This window comes from Strix aluco, chromosome 4, assembly GCF_031877795.1.
Source record: "Strix aluco isolate bStrAlu1 chromosome 4, bStrAlu1.hap1, whole genome shotgun sequence".
Classification (NCBI taxonomy): domain Eukaryota; kingdom Metazoa; phylum Chordata; class Aves; order Strigiformes; family Strigidae; genus Strix; species Strix aluco.
In genome coordinates, this window is record NC_133934.1 from 31780232 (window position 1) to 31803744 (window position 23513).

Consider the following 23513-nt stretch of genomic DNA (forward strand, 5'->3'; position numbering starts at 1 on the left):
TGAAGGAAAGGCCTCTGCAAGTCGTTGGATGACATCTTTCATGTAGCACTAATGAAAGAAAAGGAAGCTCAATTTCATTGCCACAAAGCTTATCCAATGTTATCAATTTAGTGAGATTTTTAAGTATGCAAGCTTTTCATTAAACATCACTAATAACCAATGAATATTAGAGTTACAAATGTGTATATATGGCCATCAATCAAAACCAAGTACTATACGGACAAGCGAATGGAAAGCAGGATGATCCTATCCAGGTAAACTGTCACGTCGCCTACTGAAAACTTGCGGCCCGTTTGGCGGGCCCAGCCCCACGGCACCCAGCCCCACGGCAGACAGCAGCTGCCGCCGTGCCCACCCAGCGAAGGGCAGGCAAGAACGAGGGAGGGCAGGGTGTTCGTGTTGGGTGTTGTTTAAAGGATCACGCCAGCGCGACTCTTTCTTTACTCTCTCTCGTTACACCACCGTGCTCGTAAGTGAAGCCCTTTTCCCCGAGAAGGGTTAAATCGGCCCGGCCCGGCCCGGCCTCCCCGCCGAGCCCCCCGCCCCCCGGCCCCGCTCCCGCCAGAGCTGCTTTATTCGCCGGCCTCTAATACCGAGCCTGCTTATTTGGCAGTTTCTCAAGTTACTCCCCTCAGGCAGCTTGAGCCAGTAAAACTAGATCCTTTCATCTCGGCGGAGCTTACTGACAACCAGCCGTCTGGTTTCCTAGGAAACAAAATCTTGGCTAGAAATAGTGAATCATTTCCAGGTCACTTTCAACATGGAGAGTGGAGCAGGGAAGCATTGGACTGAGGAGGAGGTTAAAGCCTTGTTAAGCGTCTGGTCAGAAAAAAATATCAGAAAGCAACTCCACGGCACCCTGAGGAATAAAGGAATATTTATCTACATTGCTAAAAGGTTGCAGGAGTTAGGAGTTTGCAGGGATTGGAAACAGTGCCGTGCAAAGTATAAAAACCTGAAGTATGAATACAGAACGGTTAAATATGCCCACAACTCTGGGGATGTCACTAAAACCATGAAGTTTTTCCATGATCTGGATGCCATATTGCGATATGAACCTGTCACACAATTAGCAGCAGAAGAAAACGGCAGGTGTTCTGCGACTGAGACGCAGCTGAACACAAGCCCCACAACAGAGAGCACGCAAGGTAAAAAACTGTTTTTGCTTCTATTTTTCTCTCTTCGCTTAAAAACCAAAGGGAACAAACCCGAAGCCCGAGTTTGCTCGAGCCAAAGCGGAGGTTGCGCAGCCCCAGCAGCACTGTTAGAACTGACTTGATGCACTCCTCGCGCAGGGGAATAAAATGTTAGCACCCACCAGTGTCGAAGTCTGTAAATACAGCGTAATTCTAGCAAAATTATGCTAACTGCTTGTATTGCAGCCTCGGTGAGTACTCGCTGGTGTCAAGGCTCCTGCACAGGGTTGAAATGTTAGATTAAGAAAAGCTGTTTTCTTTCCCTCTGACATTCATTTGCAGTACTTTCAAAGCAGGTTTTGTAAGCTCCAATTCAGATGCAAACTTAAAGATAAAAGTAAAGGTTGAAACTGTCATGATTTTAAAAAAAAAATCATTATTTGTGATACAAGTGAAATTTAGGATTTTTAGTCTTATTTCTCTGTAACTGAAAATTTAGGTATGAATACTAAAGGTAAATTATTTTGTAAGCAATTCAACTTAAATGTTTGAGAAACAGAGGGATGTTTAATAAGTTCTCATTAAAATTTTAATGTAATAAGTAAAAAATCATGTTTACCAGACTATTCTGAGGCAAACCAAATGAATATAACTGCTTTTATTCTGAAGGGGTTTTTCACCAAATTATTTGCATCTCTTGTTTTATTCAACCCTTTCTACATATGCATTTAAGCTGTTCTTAACATTTCATTAGGGTCAATCTGCTATTTGACATCACTCAAATCTCCTTGTCACATCCTAAATGTCACTGAAGCATAAGCCCCAATAATAGTTATAAGTACCAAAATAAGATGGCTAAAAAGAGAAATGAAAAGCTTAGCCATTTGTTCCCCCAGTATGTGGCAATTTACATTAATTAAGATTGTGAATCTTTTAAGAAAATAAAAACCATTAGTATCAGGAGATTGCCAAAGGCACAGAAAGGAGCTGAACATCTAGCTTGCACTTGTACCCTTCCACATCTCTCTCTACAAAGCTGTTTTACAGGTCTGAGGAAGAGAAATTGCCATTTTTCTTGTCATTGTTTACCTTAATGAAAAGCTTGACCTTAAATTGTCATCGCTAGCAGAGAGCCTCTAATCTGTCACAGTCACTTTAAGTTAAAATGGCAATTTTATAATATTTTAACATGTGCTCTCTGCACTGTGTATTGCAATCCATTTTTATTTTTAAACTTGCAGAACTGAGGCTAATACAAGCTGTTACACTTCTGAAGACCACATGAAACTAAGATAGTGTCCTTCATTTGAGGATCTGCCCTTAGATTACCCTCTGTGTTTTGATGCAGTTTGCACCAACTGTTAGTTTTAATTCTCGTCTGCCTTAGACCTCTAGCAAGTTTAAATCAGAAAAGGTTAATTTCAGTTGTGAATCCCAAACTAGAATATATATTAAAAAAAATTACCCCAGGGTGAGACACACCTCATTTTGAAGCATTAGGACAGCCTGGTTTTAAAGGTGATATAATTAAATACATCTCTTAAACGCACAAACATTTCTGTTACTCCTTTAAAAAAAAACCAAACGAGTTTTATGGATAAAGAAAAATTAAATGCAACTAGCTGTAATAATGCAATGCTAATGGTAAGAATTTAAATGCAAACATTTTCACAACCTTAATTCAGCCACAAAGAAAACAGAGTAAGATAGAAATGTGTCCCGCAGCTATGCAGAATGCATACATCCCTAACAGGGGGCAGAGAGAGAGCAGCTGTGAGAATATCAACTGTCTTCATTTAAGAATACAAGTCCAGCCGCTGCACTGGAGGCCCAGTCCTTTCCCCACTGCAGTCAAGAGTTGCGGTGTCTGCCCAGCACAGTACTTTGGAGGGCACTTGTAGGCTACCGTGGCACCTGTGGGGGCTGCAGCTGATGCTCACGAGTTCTTCTGTGGGGGCAGACCTGATGGTGTGGCTCCCACCGAAGGACACGTAATTCCCCGTCCAGGCCAAGGCAGCCCACTGCCCCTGCCCCAGCAGCCAACCTGCCTGGTCCCCTGCAGCCTGCGGGAGGAAGGGGACTGCTTTAATCTGGGTATCCACATTATTTGCATCCCTGCAGGTCCCCTCCTGGGCTTCTCCCTTTCAACCACTGAGTGTTACAGGAGAGGACAGGAAAATGGTCCCTTCCCTCTTTAAAAGGAGGCTGAGGAGCCTTATTTTGACAGAGCTGGAGGTCAATGGTTGGACTGGATGATCTTCGAGGTCTTTTCCAACCTAGACAATTCTGTGATTCTGTGAACCAAGGATGTCTATCTAGGCTTGTGACTTGAGTAGCAAGAACAAAATGCTATCAACAAACTAAAACCTATGCCAAATAATACTGTCCACCATGCACATCTTTATTTGAAGAACCTAGTAGCTATACTAATTTGTTTAAAAAGCACGACAAGGGACAGGGCATGCTCCCCAAGAAATTACTGTATTTTTACCATTCTGCTTAGCCTCATTCTAAATATTCATACCCATCCTTACTGTAAAGCTACAAAGCATGTCTTTGTGTTTAATTTGCTTGATTATCTCATCCACTAGGAGACTGTTGGGGAGGGGAAGGGAAAGGAAGAAAGAGAGACCCCTTTTATGGGAATGGATGGTATTTCTATAGTGTTTCCCTGAGGGTTTTTTTCATATATTTTAAAATCAGTTTTCTTCTGAAAGTGAAATTGAAGAAATGACTACTGAAAATCACAATCAAATCTAAGAGAGAGGTGTCTCCGGACAAACTTGGTAGCAACACACACACAAATTCCCAGTTCGTTCATGGAAAGATGACACTTTTTGCATAAGCACATACAGCAGTGCCAGCCAGTGGTGTTCATGTTGTTCTCCCAAAATACATGTTTTCAGAGGCAAACACAGAGCCACAGCTTAAATCATCATTAAAAAAAATACAACTCAATATGTTCACTTCTCTTAAAATTTAATTTCTGTATTATCCCAGTAATCAACAACCAAGAAAATCCATGTAGTGATTGATGGTGCTCTACAAAAAATGGTGTCATTCATTAGTTTAAATGAATGACCTTCCCATTTTGTTCACTAGTTTTGATTGTTTCAAAATAAATCAAGTATCAATAAATTGAGTACTTGATTTACAAAAGTAAACCTAGTAGTTCATGTTAAGTTCCTTATGCTCTTTTATATTTTATTCTGTGTTTAAATATTAACTCACTGGCCACTTTCTTTGCCCTTCACCACAGCAAATGCAGAAAAATTAAGTCTGAGCAGAAGCGCATCAGCAATGAGAATATTATCATATGTATAAAACTCAGACAACTACTAGAAATGTAAAAAGACCTTTCAGAAATGGGGACTTGAAAATGCCACTCATACAGTTTTTCGATGTCTGGACTTTAACATTAAACATGTTATTGACAAGTATTTTATATACATCTTTATTTTTTATGTGTGCAATACTGTTACTGAGTAACTTTTTTACTCATCAGATGGTCTCCCCCCCATCAAATGTTCTAACATCTTTTTGTGGTGACTGTTCTTACTTACTTAAAATAATAAATAGTTTCTCTTTAATAATACAATGTAATTAAACTTGTTCATCCTAGTACCCTTGGCACACTCAGCAGCCTTCCAAGAGAGAATTTATTTCCCCTCTCCGCAGTTTGCTTTGCAGCTCTTAAAGACATAAAACGCCAGTCCTGGCACTAGAGGTGGAGGCCTGAGCCCCCCTTTCCCTCGTGGGCCAGCCCGCAGCGGGTAGAAGCAAGGTGGGCAGCTGGGAGCAGCTGAGATCAGGCCACTGCATCTATGAGTCATTCTGAGCCTTGCTGAAAGTCAGGAGGATTTAGGATAATGTTTTCAAATTAATCCCGTTTTCAGTTTCACCGACGTCAGGGATACCAGGTTGCATCCTAGCCGCACCTCATTACTGTTCCTTGTGACGAACTACCGCAGTTCCTTTGAACAGGTAGCTTTGATCTGTGTGACCTGCCTGGCTGGAGCTGACAGTAGCTCAACTCCCCGTACAGTGAATCAACATTTCAAAAATCCTGTCAACATGGTGTGTTGAATACGGTGTGTTACCACAGAACAACTTAAAAGTCTGTCCTCTGTGAAAATTTAGCTGATTCAGAACCTGACATGCTGCTTTCTAAACTTACATAGGAATCGCTATAATACTGCTTTTTAAACAAATGTAGGAATGCTATACTGTGAAAATCTAGACTGAATCCTGTCAGCTACAAATATGTCTGTTGTCTAGTCAATACTTTCCTGCTTTCCCTATGCCATTAACAAATTCCATAGATTTCCAAAACTCTTTGCAGAACATTCTTGTTTTCTTCATACTCTTCAATAAATATTATTCTTGGCATTTTTTTGTTGTTGTTGCATAAATGAATTGTGGTTATCTGAATCCATGTGCTAAGTCCACTTATATTTGTACATCTCTTACTTTTCATTACCTGCTTTCAAATTATAATTTTAATGTGCTATCCACCCCAAATATGGAGTTAGAAAAGCATAGAAGTCACTAGAATCAAGTCGGTTTCTACAAGCATTTTAAAATACATTTCAAAGCGGCTTCATATGCAAGACACAAAATAATTTAATTTACCTCTTATAACTCATGTCCCCCTATGGGGACAGGCCAAATTAATTTAAAATGTAATTTAAATACAAATTAAGTGTGGAGATTACAAAGTTAATAATCTTCTCATTGTGTATGGACATTTTCACTTAAACTAATTTGAGCTAATTTAGTCCATACCTATTTTTCATCTAAAAACTCTTTCCTTCCCAGGTGAAATATCAGTTTCTTTAGAAGATGATGAGGATGCTCCAGGAGATCCACTACTTTTTATGTCCCATGTCAGACCAGTTCAACTAGGTATAGTATGATGGTGCAGAGAGATCAGTAACTAAAAAGCAGCATGGCTGTCAGAGCACTTTCTGGTAGCTTAAATACACTGTCCTTCTGTTTTTGATCAACATAGCTTTAAAGTAGCCACACTTTTGCACCATCTCCTTCCCAGATTTAGCACTCAGCAGTCTCATGCATCACTAGATAGCACTGTATATGATGTAACACCTGCATGACCACTGTTCACATTCAAAACGCATGCCATGCTATAGCGTAATGATATAAACAACATTACTTTTTTTAAATGCTAGTGGAAAATATGCAAAATGGTAGTGTGTGATATCCATGTCAACTTTTGGATTTTCTCTAAGTCATGTAATTTCTGCTTAAAGCAGCATGAGTGAATGGCCTGAGCCAGGAGATGAAGAGGTCAGACCTGTCCCCTGAGCAATCCAGATTTGCAGTGGTCATCAAAGCAACTGTATCCTCTCTCCAAGCAAGGGGTGGTCAGCAGTGCTTTAGTCCAACCCGCCATAAAACATCTCATCTGGAAACTGTCCTACTATTAGTAGTTTTGCTCAGGGAAGTTATTACAGAGCAAAGGCACAAATCTGGCAAGCCAGAAACAGGAAGAAGATCCTAGGTGTGAGCCCCTTCAAGGGGCTGCTAACGGGAATGGAGAAACCCGAACACATTTTAGGCAGAATTAGGCAGCTGATGAACTGATTCCATGCTGTCCTGAATTTCCTATGTGCTTTTTCAATTTTTCACAAACCCTCTATGCTCTAGCATACATCCCAGTCCAGTTACAACAACTTTCACTGCAGAATCGCCAAGGTGTCGTATTCAGGGAGAAAACAAGGCTCCAGCTAAACCTACAGCTTTTACATTACACACTACACCCCTCTTGCCCAGCCTAACAAGAAATTAAAGAAGAGACAAGAATCTCACATGGAATTATATGCACATATATATGAACAAAACTTTTCTTGCAGTAAGTATCTGAATCAAATTTCTTGCAACACACTGCCAAGCAGATTAATTTGGCCTGCTAAAAAGTCTTCAGTTATGAGAAACCTGCTTCCTACAAAGCCAGCAAAATAACTTCAATTGCATGGGCTCCCAAGTATGTACTATATACTAAAATGTCTTCCTCTAGTGCCTCTCTTAGTCTTTAGATTTCAGGCACTATTTCAGACACCACTGAAAGAAAAACATTGAGTCCTTTGTATCTATATTGTGTAATATTTTTGTTTCATTTCAGCAGATTTCTCATTTTGAGGAAGCTTAGGAAAAAATCAAATATGGCATAAACACATCTTTCAAATAAAAACATAATGTATATCTTAACAATTTAAAATAAATTAGAGCTAAAATACATTTGAGACATAAAAATTTTCACAGTGGCTGTAACAACTTTGTTTCAAAGCAGTGCCTGTGGGTAGGATATTTTGAATCACAATGTTTTTTAAAGGGAACGAGGAACAAACAAAGCCACCGTTTTCCACTCTGCAAACAGCAGAATGAATGCGCAATACACTGAATCACTAGAACTCATTTGAACTAATACCCACAACAGAAAGTGAGCTCCGTTGTGAATGAACTTACTAGTGAGAAATACTGGTCTACACAAAAACTAAAGAAACCTTGTCCCTCCCAGATTGCCCCATACTCTATGGCTTTGACTGGGAAGTTGCAGGGAGCACCTTCCGCATTCCTCTTCCTTTTTTCTTCCCCTGGGCCTGTTCTCTCTGGTCTCCATGGCACTCTCTGGTAGTGAAGAATGAACCACTCCAGAAATACAGATAGTTGAAATACTCCCGGTAGCACCAAGCATAGACTGCATCAAGCCTATCAGATGTTGGCAGTTGTCAACCGTGGCAATGCCTATGGTTGCATTCACCTGTAAACAAGCATTTTCTTTCACTCCCTCAGGAAGAAATGAAGAAAGTATAATTGATATGTCACCTGAAAATTACCCTCCTCAACAACATAGCGGTGACCTGGTTGCTGCAGAGTCCTGATTAACACAGGACTAACAGGGAAAAAACTGGTATCTGTTAGTACAGTTTTTTCACAACTGGAATGAACTACTGAGACTAGCAAAGAATGCCTCTATCTAGGACAAGTTTGTCCCCAGACAGATGGTTATACACAAGTATGCTCCACTGAAGCTGTATGTACATGCAAAGGTCAAATATTTTTGCCAGCATTCAAAGCTCAGTGATTATAAAGTATCCAACTCCCATAACCTTGCTTGCCCTTTTAGAATAAGACATTAGCAAAGGCAGTTATCACTTCAGTATGATTGCAAAAAACTGTGTCAGTTACTGTCCACTTTCATGTTTGCTATCTTTGATGAAGCACTAGAATTGTGGGTTTTTAAATAGTTATTTTTGCAAAGATTTAGAAAATGCATGAGAAACTACTTTCCAAACTAATTAGATAATCAAAATGAAGTCTTAAAGGAAATTCATAATTAGAAACAAAGAAACATTAAAAAACTGTGAGAGATCGTATTTCAGTGTTTTAAGTAATTGCATGGTATCCTTTAAGTCCCAATATTATAAAGTTGAAGAGTGGAGGAAATGTAAAAATTTATTAGTTCTGCAGAGTAAGATAACTCAGACTTTAATTTTTACTAAAAAAAACGCCAAATATTTTTGATTGACCTGCAGTGAGGAAGGTGAAAGTTCTGTACCATGAGAACCAGGTTCGTTATCACACAAATGTTCTTGTATGACTTAAGGCAAAATTCTCCATTCCTCAGCTCCCCACAAATCGGGTGCTTTGTTAAGAGTTAAGGATCAGATTCTTCAGATCCTTACCTGGTTTAAATCTCTCCATGTATGTAAAACCAAAGGTACTGCATGAACAAAAGATAAGTCTTGATGATAATGTCAGTGATTCAGGGCCCAATTTATTACTGTGCTAATGCAGCACTTTGTATCTTCCAAACAGCACTCTTCTCCTCTCTAATGTCTGAATGACAAAATGGCTCATGGGTTATTCTCTAAGGTGTTACAAGTAAAAGTTCAGTGTATTTGGGCACAGAAGAAAAAAATGTTCCTCTTAATTAAATGTACATGCACTATCTTAATATCGGTTTTCAAGATGATGTCAGAATTAACAAAAATGCTGACGAATTAATAACAAATAGCTTGATTTTAATGTCACCTCTGCTCCATCTTTCTTTGGAGAAACAAGTCATGACGAAACAGCATACTTCACTCTCATTCTCTCTATCCCTTCTCCACCCCAACCACCCAATGCAGGTAACCTGTATCTGTGTCTCTCCCCTACCCCACACGATGCAGGTAACCCAACGTCAGCAATACAGGCTTCCAAAACACCGGCTTTTATTCCAACAGTAGCAAATGAAGGAGGAAAACACTGGACTGTTAATGAAGTCAGAGCTTTGATACGCATATGGTCAGAAAAAAATATCCAACAACAACTGGAGGGGACAGTGAGAAATAAAAGAATATTTGAACAGGTTGCTGCTAGACTTCAAAAGTTTGGAATTGACAGGGACTGGAAGCAGTGCAGGACAAAATACAAAAATCTGAAACATGAATACAAGAGTGTAAAAAGTGCCCAAGACTCAGGGAGTACAAGTAAAAGTATGAAATTTTTTAATGAACTGGATGCTATTCTGGGGCACAGCACCATGGAACAAGCAAGTAAATCAGATAATGATGAAAGTGAGAGGCCTCCAGAATGGACAGAAGCAAAGTCAGAAAAGGACTCCATAGGTAAGTACTTCAGCTACCCATATATCATTTTATTTTTTTTAGTTTTCCAGCACTAGAGAAACCTTAAAAGAACCCCCCAAAAAGCAACCAGCTAGATTAACCAATTTGCTGGGGGTAAAAAAAAACACTGAGTGGAAATTTACTATTTTGTCTAGTAGTTTTGGTTTACATTATAAGGTCATCTTTCAAATTGAGTGATTGCCCTGAACTTTTTTTAATAGAACTGAGAAACAAAAGGAGGAAAAAAAAGATGAAAACACAGGATATGATAAAGTGATACAGAGAGACCATTCCAGTCAAAATCATGGCAGAAGAGATTGTTTACAGCTTAGATTAAAAAATGGATCAGAGAGATGGTCAGACTGTGTTACTGGAAAAGTGAAGGCATTGAGCAAAAGAAGCCTGTTGTTATAGACATTGGTTAAAAAATTAACATTTAAACTGTCTTTCTCTTATGGTCTCAAATAGCCCAGTTTTACTGGCCTTTGGAGCAAGACTCACAAACTAGTGAGACAACTATTGTGAAAATAGCAAAATGAATAGCACCAAGAATGCTGGCAGAACTTGCCTTTATTTTTGTGTGGTTACTGACAAATAAATTGGTAATGGATGGATTGATGCAGAATTAAGAGCAGACTGATGAACCTACACTACCCAGGAGTTAAAACATTTTTTATTGGTATGTTCAACCAGAAACATGCCTGTTTAAGAACAGAATTAAACATAAAACTCTTTATTACACAGTAAGAATCCTACACAGGGAATGATATTAATGTGGCCAAATATAAGACTAGAAGTTAGTAAATTAATTGAAGAAGTCAAGAAAAATAGAACACTCAGTGTCTGGCTGAAAACTATGAGAACATTTTGGGGGAAGATTCACTCTTCAGTTGCCATTTCTAGGCTTTTTACTAATGCATCTACTACTGCCTGATGGCATAAAGAGCATCCTAGGTTGGACAGATCTTGTGATTTGACACAGCACAGGTGTTCTTACGTAGTACACAAATGTGGTGCCCTAATTAACATAGCATTATTTATGCAGAAATGCCTGGAGACACAGGTGAAGAGGACTCTGTTAGTAATATGTCAGAAGACCTACAGGTTGCAGATATAAAGAAAGTTTCTGACTCAGGTAAACTGAAAAGTCTTCTATTTTATATAAATCCCTAAATTTAGTAAGTTAAGATGGATTTCTAAAATAGGCCCCTGTTATAATTACAGTTAGAAAATGCAGAGGCCTAAAAAACTTACAAGCAGGAGATAATGTCATAGTGAAAACCATACTTTCAATACAGGCATATGTGCACATTTACAGTGCTCTGCTAAATTTGATAAAAACAGTCTAGTAAGTAATCTTTTCAAAGATTCATGACCCAAGATGTAAAGAAGAAGAAACTATTGGTTTAAGCAAGTTGGGTGCAATTTATTACTGCATTTACTTTTACTTACTATGTCTTCCCAAGGTTTAGAATTGTTCAGTCTCCTGTGCATGAACTAGTAATGGTATTCTCTTTTCACAATATGTCATCAGCATTTAATATAATTGTGTAAATACTCATGTTAGGGGATGAAAACTTCATTTTAGAGTATCACTACTAGCACTGAATATGAAGGTCATACGCTCTTTACAAAGAAACTTGGTTTACATCTGAAGTTTACAGCTTTCAGGGAAAGCAGGAATTTAACATTCAGCTAGAGACACAGTCTCAAAGGCTGACAGACTTGACTCTTTACAACAGAGGACCTCATGATCTCTTTCAGTAGCATGAGGCAGAATGTGGTCTAAATTAGACATTAAGGAGTAGTCTTACAGAATTTAAAATGGTCTAATGTGAACTTGAAGGATTTTAATATCAAATTAAAAATCTTCTGACAGATGATGTTACTGTAAATACTACTCCAGAGAATCGGGCAGCTCTGCATATAACGAAAGAAACAGCTATGACAAGTAAGTAAGTAACGACATCATGAGAGGTAATTTGAGGTATACTGGACAGTAGCATTTTTGTTTCACCATCCAAGAGCAATTACATTTATTAATTTAAATTTACTAACAAAGAAATATATAACTGGCCTTTTACCAGATCACCATGGGCACTTGAAGCATTCATTGGAGAAAAACAGGTTGTCATGAAAAGTGCATTGCCTGTAGGGACCTCATTTTGAGAGAGAGAAAATATGAAAGAAATCATAAACGGTACTTTGTGAGATCTAGTTAAAGACTACTTGTAAAATGCATCAAATTCCATTTCTTCCCATCGTCAAGTAAAATTACTACACAGACACGAACTGTAATACTACACAGATTCAGCACTGCCACTAAAGTATCATCTGACATGGTTTTCAACTGCCTGCAGCTATGTAATATTGTAACTTTTTGGATTGCAAACTTCCAAACAAGTTATTCTAGTAAAGTTCTGAGTACTCATTTTTGACACTTGAACATTCATTTAGGATAAGTGTAGGTGTTAAGACATCTACAGCTTACCTTGGTTACCATTTCCCTTCTCAAATATATGTATTTTAACTGTATATTTTGTTTGTTTCTGGGTAATTTTAATGGCAATCTGATTTTGTGGGGAAAGATTAAAATAGCAAGTGTTCAGAAGTGTCTCTGCTCAGCCTATCCACTCTAAAGACTACTGTTCAAACTTCTGTGGGGAAAAAAAGCAAAACCACAGCACTCTATCATGAAGAGATGCAGTTTCTGTTTCCAAAATTCTTTCCCTCATTCCCAAATGAACAATACAGACTCAAATTATTTTATCACAGGTGGTAAAAAGCACCTAGACTTTAACGTTATTAATGGTAACATAATTAGGTATTACATAAAGCAGAGAAAAGATGCACGTTGTTTATGTTACAGTATCATGGAGACCCTTTATTCTCTAACGGTGGTACATGCCTTTCTTAGACAGTTCAAACAGATTTCAAGTGAAAAACTGGTAAGTAAAGAGATTGTATGTGCCTCTGTATTCATAAATTTACTTGCTGATAAACAGTGAAAAAGGAAATCAGGCAGTGATATATTACATTGGTTCTTTGATACCACTAGATGTCTGACAATTGATAGCCTTTAGGATATGACTTCTTAAGGACTACTCCATATTCAACAGAACTTCTGTAGAAAACTGTTTCTCAAAAAGCATCTAATTATAATTCATATATACTCGTGCCTTTAAAAAAAATTCATAAAATAACACAATTTGACATAAATAAGAATTTAGAAATTCTGTTAAACTTTGTATCAGGGTATCTTCCTAATTAGTACATGGAGTTAATGTACTCCACAGTCAGAGTTATACATACACTTGTCTAGAGATATACTAGCTAGCCTGGGTAGACATCTGCTTTCTGACAACCGCAGCTGCATAAATGCACAGAGGTGCACAAGCTGCCTCAGAAGTGCATGTGCTTCTCACGATCTTACACGTGAATCTGAGTTATTAGCCACTGTAACATTGTCACCACTGCCAATCTTTATAAACAGTCCAATCAGGTTTGCCATAAGGAAAAAAATTAAGATGGTATTAGTCAAAAGACAAATATATCAGTTTCAGGAAAATACCTAGTTATTGGATGTTATTGTTTTTCTCCTCTGCCCACATGTATTTACTACTCAAAGGGCAGAAAATGTCCACCTGAGAAGGAAAAGACAGGTACATAAATCCTTACATGTTCTCCTACGCACTGTAGCAGTTTACTGACCTTTCTCTGGCCGTGCTGCCCTGGAGCCGCTTTCTCAACAGGCTGGCCAGGAGAGGGTGCAAGAGCATCACAGCAATTACAAACCCATACAGGTTTTAGTGAAAGCAGGCTAGGAAAGGCTGGGGCCACTGTAAATTTTTCTCTTTTCTGGTAAAAAATATCCATATGAAATCAATCTGGAAATAAAACCATATTTAGTTATTTTGACTGATGTTTTCTATTTCATGGGATCACTTTTAAGGGCAGTTAATTCCTGAATTCTATTCAGAAGAGCCAATTGCTTCAGTTTGCACAGGCAGTAGTAAGTCGTACGTGCACATTCCACATGGGTCAGACTTTGCAGTACGACCACAGATTGTATATCAGTGTTTGATTAAATCTGAAGTGCCAGGGAACAACGGTGGAGATGAAAACAAGATTGTAAGGAATGCCAGTAGCATGATGTTCTTAAAAAATATCTACAGTAAGTATTTTGCTTCAAACAAATGCCTTTTCTTGTCATTATTTTTTAGGATTTTTGGTGCCCTGCATGTCTTTCTCAGAACAAATTTGGAGTAAGGCATGACACTGACAAGATACATTCCTAAGCGAGGGCTTTTTAAAAATCTGTTGTTTAAAGTTAAGATCTTAAGTTGGTACATACTCAGGCACTTATGTTGGCTTGAACACTTACAGTTGTGTGCTTGGAATTTTAAAATGTACAGATATAAAGTCAAAAGATAATATTTTAATACATATGCCCCAGGCTGGTGTGAAGTAGAGTGTTTCTGAGAAGTGCAAACCAAAAAGTTCTTGATTATTCACTGGCTTAGCCCAAGGCATACATACTTGGGCTGGAGACACAAACTCCTAACCTTGAATCCAAATTGTCTATATCCAGTCTCATCAATCTGCATGACAGAGACAGCAGCAACTACGTAAGCTGTTGGAGAGTAAACACAGGCCACACACTGAAAATTTTCTCTAGCTTTCACATTTCCAACTCCCCTTTTATACTATACGAGACACACATGAGAGTAAGGATTAGGAGATAAATTACTAATCTTGCCTCACGAGCCAGAAAACAGGATAAATAGTGATAGCGACAGAATGCCAAAAGAGAACAGAGCTTGTATCAGTCTGAGGGGGTAAAAGGAAAGACTGCGACAGCATTGCTCTGGTGGCCTTATGAGCAATGCTTCAAACACTAAGTAGAGATTAAACATATTTGCTGGCAACTGTCTATAGCTTCACTAAACAATGTGGATGGAGCCACTGTGTTTTATCCATGCCAGAAACTGTCGATGGTTTATTCTGTTTGGTGCAGTCTTGCCCTCCTCGTGCCCTCCCTCCAAAAGCTCTGAACGGTGGCTTAGAAAAAAAGCCAGGCTCCCTACCCACATTCTTGGCTCACTAAGGAAAAAAACAAAAAAACAGGCACATGATGCTGGTCACATCATAAAGAATGTCCGATGCAAACAAGGCCGTATTGATTTGGGGGTAATTTTTAATAAAATGGCTCTAGATTATGCTTTATTGCTCAATGTTTAGGGGCAATATTCTTGAATGGACTGAGAACAGGCTGGGAGCCAGAAACTGCTGCCATCGATCCACAGTGTGGCCTTCACCATTTAATCTCTGTACAGCAGTGTCCTCACCTGGAAATGAGGATCAAGGATTGGAAAGACCACTTGCATCATCCAGCTGTCCATCGGTCCATCTGGGAGGGGTGGAGCTGTCCCTTAAACACCAGAGGGCCAATGGCAGAGGAGCGGAGATCTCCTCCCTGCAGAGGGGAGCCCAGGGACACCTCTGTCACCATGTCCAGAGCCGGGGCCCACCTGCATGATGTAAAGCCCTCGCAAGCTGCAGCAGGGGGGATGCTCTCAGGACAGTCATTTAGTAGCTTGTCTTTATCACGCAGGCAGGCAGCCTTCCAGTTCCATCGTCCAGGCACTTCACCCTGATGCAATGTCAGGATCCTTGCCCCTTTTGGGGCTAATTCAGTGACTCTTGGCATCAGTTGCTTGGGACTCTTTCAATAATTTCAGTACGTATTGAAGCACCCTTTGTGAAAGTCACCGTCTTGCCTGTTCTGCTGCATAGAGATTCATGAGTTACTACACATCTTACAACCATAATCAGCAAATCACTCTACAAATTCTGACCCAGATTTAAATAACTTTTGCACATTTAATCCATAAACTTATATTATAGAGCTGTTAAGTGGTGTTCTGGATTTATTTTGATATATAAGTGCACACACTCTGCTCTTAAGCCCACTACTGCAGAGAAGTGGCAGCTTTAATGTATTAAGAGATGAAATCTGTAACAGTAGTTATCATTAATGGCGTTCTGAAGTTGGTGAGTCTCAAGACATAACTCAAGACTTGTTTAGTTAATAAGAACTCTGTAAATTTTTTTTTTACAGAAATCCCTGAAGGTGAGGGGGACTTTACCAACTCCACCCCGGCAGCTCTGGGAGCTACACAAATAAAGAAGGAGACGATTGACATAGGTAGGTCAAGACTGTGTCTTGATGTTATAACAGCACATTCTACTTTACTGGGAACTGCAGATTTCTATGTTATTTCTGAACATTATATCTGTTGTACTTCTAGATTGTGATAAAATCTGTTTTTTGTTTGATTTCACAGTGCAAAAATGTATCTCCTTCCCCCAGTTAATAGTAAGATCTTATTTTTCCAGACAACACACTCCCCATTATGCTAGATGTGATAAGTCTGCATTTGATTGTGACACAAATACTGTTCTTTTTCATACGCAGTTGCTAGAGAGAATAAACTGAAGAGCTAAATAGCTGTCTCAGAAACACTGAACAGTTTATACCTTGTCTGTCTTTTCAAACTACTTCATGACAGTGCATTTAATTTCAGACTATTCACTATCAAACAATTGCCATAAATATTCTGAATCATTTTACAAGTAAAACTCAAATCAGAGCCTCAGCAATACGTAGAAGTCATACATTCAGTGACAAGTATTCAGGAGAAGATTTGTTTTATTAAAAACATTAAAATTTAACATTAGAATACAGTAGGAATATTAATCTTCTGGAATAAATGAGCATAGAAATCATGGAAGGTCATGGAAAAAAGGCATCAGAAGAAATAATGATGACATTGAAATCTATTGACCTGACATCCTGGATCAAAATATGCTTTACAGTAGTGCTCTTTGTACCCCGAAGTTAATGGAAAGAATAAAAATCTATTATAATGATTCTGTGAACAACAATTCATTGGCCTTTTACATTGTATGCATCACTATTTCTGTGATCCGGGCAAGAGCTTCCTTCTCAGCAATTATGTTTTCTGGAGTTTGGGTGTTGAGACACGCTATCCAACACAGCTTTTACAACTGTTTGCATAGGCTGATCTTGATTATGAAAGACAACTGTAACGAGTATGACACTGAGGACAACATCAGAGCAATGCCATCACAGCAATGACACAAGTTACTTTGAGGATAAAGTAAATCTGTGTCCCTGAAAGTTCAGAGACATAGCGAGGTCAAACTAATGCAAAGAGAAGAGTTCATACACAATACACACAGAATAAAATGTCATGCAAATCAACTGGCTGCCTTATACACACAAATTCCCTGTTCCTGTCATGTAATATCCAATTGAGGACAGTAATCACACAAGTTAGCAGTACACAAGTTCCATTGCCAAAGGCAGAAGGAGATTAGAGAGCAAGGTAGAGGGAATGAGCACATAAATGAAAGCCATGGGGTTTTTTGGTAATAGGTTGAAAAAAGAAAAAAAGTTCTTTAAGAGCCTAGGAGTAGACTTACTGCTCCATTTTCGTCCTGGATTGTATTTCTAATAGCTGCAAGTATTAAAGGAAGATGCAAGAATTTTCTTAAGAGTTATAAGGTAGCCTATTTATGGAAAAACACTTTTTTTTTCTAGTACCCCAAGTAAATCACATACACATGCTTATGAGAGTATAATTTCTGATTCTAAGTTTACCACAGGTATAAAATTTATTCCTGCATATGGCTTATGAAAAAAAGTATTTGCCAAATCACTTAAGAGAAAGCAAGTTATAAAGCAAATACAAATTCCAAGTACTACTCTGTGGATATGTTAGCAAGTACCATTATAGAAAGCACATCAAATGAACCTGCTTATTTACCAACAATCTCTTATTTCTAACAGTCTAAACCATGCACTCAGTTTTTCAAAACATGTAAGGAACATTTACTTCTACCCTTTACCGAGAACTGTATTGAAGGTAATTGGTCTATGACATCTCCTACCAAAACAATGAGAACTAGTCTCTCTCTCCCTCCCAACCCAAAAAGTAATTCCACAAAAAAGTGAACTTTCAGTCTCAGACAAGTCCAAGCATGAGGAAATGAGCCCAGAGTCACCAGACCTGGGTTTTTGTGTCCATAGATGATTTCAGTAATTCTGAGGGCTCCTGAATTTTACTTCTGAAGGGAAGTTTTTATGCTGCAAAAGAGTGCAAAGCTATTATAGCCTCAGCTCTGCAGAGGGAAGAAAAAACCTGGCATGTAGACATGCAGAAAAATAATATAATGATGTTTCTATCCTGTTAAGAGATGTAATTTCGTAGAGAACTCAGATGCTGGTAGAATAAAAAAATAGTTCTTCTGTCTTTCCTATTTTGTCATTCAAGCCACATAGAGTAGTTTCGGATAGAACCATCCCTACACATAGAAAGGGCAATTTAAGCTGAAGCTAAAGATTTCCATAAAAACTTTAATGAATTGTTTGTTTTCCAATTTTTCTTCTGCTTATGTTATCTCCATCACAAAAGCTCTGTATCAGTGACTAGACTTTCACCCCAAAGTAAATAAACATGGCTGTCTCCTAAAGGAAGGCAGACATATGCAACCTTCCCCACAAAACCTAACATCCCCCCTCCCCTCCCTCCCAGAATCAGAGGAAGGCACACCTCAAAGCCCAGGTTTGTAACCCACCATGGAAGCTTACTAAAATGGACTCTAAACCACTTTTTTTCTTTTTTTTTTTCGTGTGGTAAAAACGAATCCTGAATAGAGGAAAACAAGTAGGAACAAGGAGCAAAGGTCTTTCTTCAGTTTCTTTCTGCTGTACCAGGGAAAGTCACAAAGATCTGAGAAAAGCCCCATCAGCAGTATGAAATGCAGCTTATACAAAACCACACGGCATGCAGGTTTGCCAACAGGTGCCTATGCCTCTCACTCCTCCTCATCGCACCCGAGGCATCTGTGCAGTCATGTGCACAGCTTCCAAAGTCGAGAGGGGGGCCGTGGTCTTCTAGGGCCCAAGTCCCGGCTCATTTCGTGACAGAACTGGGGGAGCATGCATGACCCCACAAAGGGAAAGGCTGCAGCCCAAGCTCTGTTAGGCATGAGTGAATCTGCAGACGCATGCCCTTACAAATGGCACCAAAGCCTCACTGAGCCTGCCCTGCCCACATCGCCTAGGAAAAAACCTGGAAGGCACACCTGTCCTAACCAGTGTATACAAACATGGTATGCAAATTGACTTATATGTGAGATACAAACCAACCACGTATGCCTACGTGTTTAACCAAATATTTTAAGTCTGTGTTGCATCCACAGCTACCTTTTGGGGAATGCACAGGCAGAAAGAAAGGGCTTACAAGAAATGCCAATAAATAATTTGATTTAGGGAGGCATGTGGTAGAAGACTTGTTATAACTAATGGGTTAAATTAATGGGTTATGACATTTTTAATTGAAGATAGGTGTTACCTGCAGAGAATAACAATAACGTTAGCAATTTAACTGTCTAAGTCCAAGTCTATTTTATTTAAAACTGTGTGTTTCTATAGATGATGATTCTATAAGCACTACCTCAGAAGACAGATCTTGTACGCCAGTAGCAAAACGGATGGTTGGGACAGGTGAGTACTAATTTCCATGTATTTATTCTGAAGCAAAATCTCATTGTAATTTCAGTACCAAAGCTGGAGCCACCAAAACTCTACTGTAAACGCAGCTCTACTTTTCTACTTCTGACTCCAGTCTAGCTTTATCACTAAACTTAAAAAATCAGTTTCATAACTCTATTCCCTGTCACAAGCAAAACTCGCATTAAAACTGTAGTTCAACTTTGCATTCTATACTTACCTGATGAGCAGCACCTGCCTACTTCTGAATATGTAGGTAAGATTTTTTTCTTCAATTGAATTCCCAGTAGCATTTTCATTTGCATGATATTTTGCCTTGCCTAAGTTGAAACCATACTGGAAAGCCATTTTCTTATCAATGCTGATATTTTGTTGCTTTAAAGCTTAAGGCCTATTGCATTCCTGCATGTAGCACTTGGATACATTTAATTTGACAACAGCAGCAACAAAATTACACTGACAAAATGTAGAATTTTAGATGCCTTGGAGAAACAAGAGATTTTACTTGCTACATGTTTTGCATACTTAAGAGGAATGTAATCATGTATGGATTTAACGTTGTAAAATTATAAGATTTTTGAATCAAGAGATTATTATAAACATTAATTAATCCTTCAGCTTGTTACCAAGTCATTAGCTGCAATTACATCTTAATGTACAAATATTCAGCAATACTCAGTTGTTGTTTCATTTATGTTTTCAGACAATCACATTCCCTTGGAAGAAGCACAAAATCACTTTAAAGTTATTACAGTTAATGATACTGGAGCGGGAAAACACTGGAGTGATAATGAAGTCAGAGCTCTCATAAACATATGGTCAGATGAAAAGATACAACAAATGCTTGAAGGGGCCACAAGAAATAAAGAAATATTTGAGGAAATTGCCAGGAGGTTAATGAAAAGTGGTATAGACAGAGACTGGAAACAATGTCGCACAAAGTACAAGAACCTAAAATATGAATACCGTGCACTGCAGAAGGAAAATGAGCATCTTGGAAATCCCAGGAGAAAAATGAGATTTTATGATGAAGTAGACTGTATTTTAAGAAGACAGCCTCTGGGTCCCTCGAGCTGGGGATGTGAAAGTTCAAGTCTCCTATCAGGTACTAAAACCTTCAGGGCTGAGATAAAGCACTTAAAATGAAACTTAAAGTTGCCTGTTGACCTGTAGGAGGTGAAATATGTGGCCAGAATGGGGAGGGAAAATAATTGAAGAACCTGTATCTGCATGGTCATGCAGGCAATACTCAGTGAATGGAAATGGTCTTTGGAGGAGTTTAGAAGTGAGAACATAAAAAGTGAAAGCACCTGAAGTGTTCAGTGTTATTGGAGGATCTTTGTGCTTTTGGAAGCTTAAGTGAGATACAGTAAAATGGTGCCAGAAAACGTGGCAGGTTTTAGAGGTGATCTATCAGTCATGTAAAGTCTTACGGATAGAGAGCTGCAAGCCCATACCATTTAGAACTGTGGAAATCTGTAACAATCAAGCCAAGTGCAAGGGCTCCAATAAAGCAAACTTCATTAATTCAATTCACATCACAGTCAAGAGAGAGAAAAATCCAGGGCAGTGGTGTTTATTTGAGCACTTGTAATTGTTATATTAATTTTACTAAAGCAGAATCAGTTTTCTAAATAGAGTTTGCTTCTCTTTTAGTATCAAAAGACCTCTGATCTAGGAACCACACAGCTGATCTCCAGGGGCACCTGCCCCTGCTCCAGGCAGATCAGATGCTCTTGTAGAAGCAACTTAACCCCTGCACCTTAGAGATCAGTGTGTTATAGTAAACCAGAACTAATTCTGATTTTTCTCAGTGTGTTAGATAGTAATTTGCAACATCACAAATGTTAGCTGAGGACTTGAACCATTTCTGCAGCAGAGGCCAGATGGACAGCTTGAGCAGAAACCACTGGATCCATCCTTAAACCAGCTGTCCTCAGTCATGAATCATGGTCCTAATGTGGTGTCCAAGGGCATCATACAGTAGTGCCATTAGTTGGAGGCTGGAGTGACATCCACACAGCCATGCAATGACACCACTACTTCTTACCTGCCTTACTCCTTTCCTCAATCACATTTGTAAGACAGACATTTTCTTCCAAATCCAGAAACTGAAGATATTACTGCTCATTTCTGCTCTCTGTGAATGGAATTTGTCAACATCAATAATATTTGAGCCAAACTGGATGTTTTACATTTTAGGATGCTGGAAAAGGACTGTGTAATCTGTGCTGATGCAGGAGACAGTAAAACAATAACCTTTCAGGAAAGAAGCTTTAGTTATTAAGCTGTTTGAGGCATCTGCCAAATAAATGTGTCTCTACCCTTATTTTATGTGCCAACCCAGCACCTAGCTTTTCTAGAAGATTCTCACTGCTCCAGGGTCACTTGTCCCAATCCATTTGCTTTTGTACTATAAAGCTTTTTGGTGTATGACTGATTGTGCTTGAGAATCTCTGCAAAATACTTAGTCACCTTGCTTTTCTCTTCTAAGTTTCAGTGGGAGATGTTACAACAAACACAGGATCCTTGAGTATCAAGAGAAAAACATGGAACGATGGTAAGAGCCCCTGACTTTTCAAAGCATCTATACAATGCTGTTGAATGGGATGCCAGATTCTAGTTTCCAGTACTCAAACAGTTAAAAAAAAAATCCTAGAATTTAACACCAAGCTCCAAACCAACATTCTTCTCTCACCCTCAACAATCTGCAAAAGAAGAGTCCTGATAAAAATGTAGGCCTGAGGAAAACTGCAATTTCTTTATTTCAGTCCTCATCCCTGGTATGAATGAAGTAAACATCAGAAAATACTTCTTTGATTTATAAGAATCACATGCAAGGAAAAGACAAAAAGATTTTAGAAAGGTGTCTTAATTACCTGTGTTGCTCAGAGGAAAATAGGGACAGTATCACAGTCATGGTTGTTTTCCTCATATTATACTGTGTGACAGTAAACGAGAGGAGCAATTATATAATGTCTCACATGTAATGTCTAAGATGTTGTACAAGAGAAAACAGGTTAAGACAGCTATTCCAAGGAGAAGACATGGTATAGAATCACAGAGAGAAAAATGAAGGGATGGATGGAAATACACAGCATGCAATCTGATATAGGAAAGGTCAAGAGTTTATTTTTTCTTCCTGGCAGAATTGTCAGGCCCTAAATAATCCAGAAGTCCAACAATGAGGGATGACAAACTTAGTTTTTAGTTTAGTTTTTACTAAAATGATGTCTTGTCTACAGACAGACGAAAACAAACAGACCCAAACACCACATTTCTGAATTCAACCTGCTCAGTTCACCATCACAAACTGTACTAACAGGACTAACTCTGTGATTAAACATACTTTCATTTATTATTAGATAAGTATGTCTTGCAAAAGGCACTATCTAGTCAAAGCTGGAAGTTTCAAATATGAGTGATTTTTACAAGGTCTGCTTAATTCCTACTTGTCCTTATACAATGACCACTTACACAACACCAGGCAAAGGCTTGCCAAAAGAGCATAACAGAAGGACAACATTAGGAAAACCTAGCATGTGCTAAACGTCAATGTCAGCAGTTCATTGACTTGTGCACTCTAACTACACACTTTGCTTTTGTCCACAGAGGTGTCACCTGTTCCCCTTAAGAAAAGTTCTTCTGAAAACACCATACTCCACTTCCAAAAGCTATTAACAGAGAGAGTCCACACAGTAACGGAAGGCAAAAAGTTACTGTTAGAAAGGCTTTGTAAGCAGGAAGAAATGCAAGACCTCAACAGAACGCAGCTGTATGCTGATCCATCAGCCATACAACAGGTTGGTTTAATGAACTTTCTATGAAATTAGCATGCAAAGATATTCTCTCAGTAAGAAACTGAATAGACTTATTTATGGGTGTAGGTCACCTGCTTGCTCCCCTTTAATATATTCACCTTCAGTCTCTTAAACTAAAACAAGGTATGAGTTCCCATTGTAGTCCATAACTGTGAGCTTTTAGCAATGACGTCAGTTAGCCTAATAAAAGATACAACCTCTGCCTACATGCCTTGGCTCACCTACATGCCACAATTAACAGACTTAATTGAAAGAAAATAACACTTTGACTGATCAAAGCAAGTATGTACAGTTAAAATTCCATCCCACCATTTCCAATTAC

The 23513-nt window shown here is 38.7% G+C and overlaps 2 protein-coding genes across 6 annotated transcripts in view; one reads left to right on the forward strand and one right to left on the reverse strand.

Moving 5' to 3' along the window:
• PPAT (phosphoribosyl pyrophosphate amidotransferase) overlaps positions 1-23513 on the reverse strand; it is a 49210-nt gene that overhangs the window by 16963 nt on the left and 8734 nt on the right. The window contains exon 1 of one of the 3 annotated variants that reach the window (XM_074822618.1): positions 15118-15517. The exons of the other annotated variants lie outside the window; for them this stretch is intronic. The gene's annotated coding sequence lies outside the window, so the exon portion shown is untranslated. Of the gene's footprint in view, positions 1-15117; positions 15518-23513 lie in introns of those variants that run through there. 3 annotated transcript variants of the gene reach the window in all.
• Positions 746-23513, forward strand: part of PAICS (phosphoribosylaminoimidazole carboxylase and phosphoribosylaminoimidazolesuccinocarboxamide synthase) — a 41570-nt gene continuing 18802 nt past the window's right edge. The window contains exons 1-10 of one of the 3 annotated variants that reach the window (XM_074822613.1): positions 746-1148; positions 5955-6041; positions 9290-9769; positions 10815-10904; positions 11649-11720; positions 15891-15977; positions 19293-19364; positions 20074-20475; positions 21865-21930; positions 22983-23173. In XM_074822613.1, the coding sequence (XP_074678714.1) occupies positions 761-1148; positions 5955-6041; positions 9290-9769; positions 10815-10904; positions 11649-11720; positions 15891-15977; positions 19293-19364; positions 20074-20475; positions 21865-21930; positions 22983-23173 (1935 nt within the window). In that variant the 5' untranslated portion in view covers positions 746-760. The remainder of the gene's footprint in view (positions 1149-5954; positions 6042-9289; positions 9770-10814; positions 10905-11648; positions 11721-15890; positions 15978-19292; positions 19365-20073; positions 20476-21864; positions 21931-22982; positions 23174-23513) is intronic. The other 2 variants (XM_074822614.1, XM_074822615.1) reach the window with 2 other exon arrangements.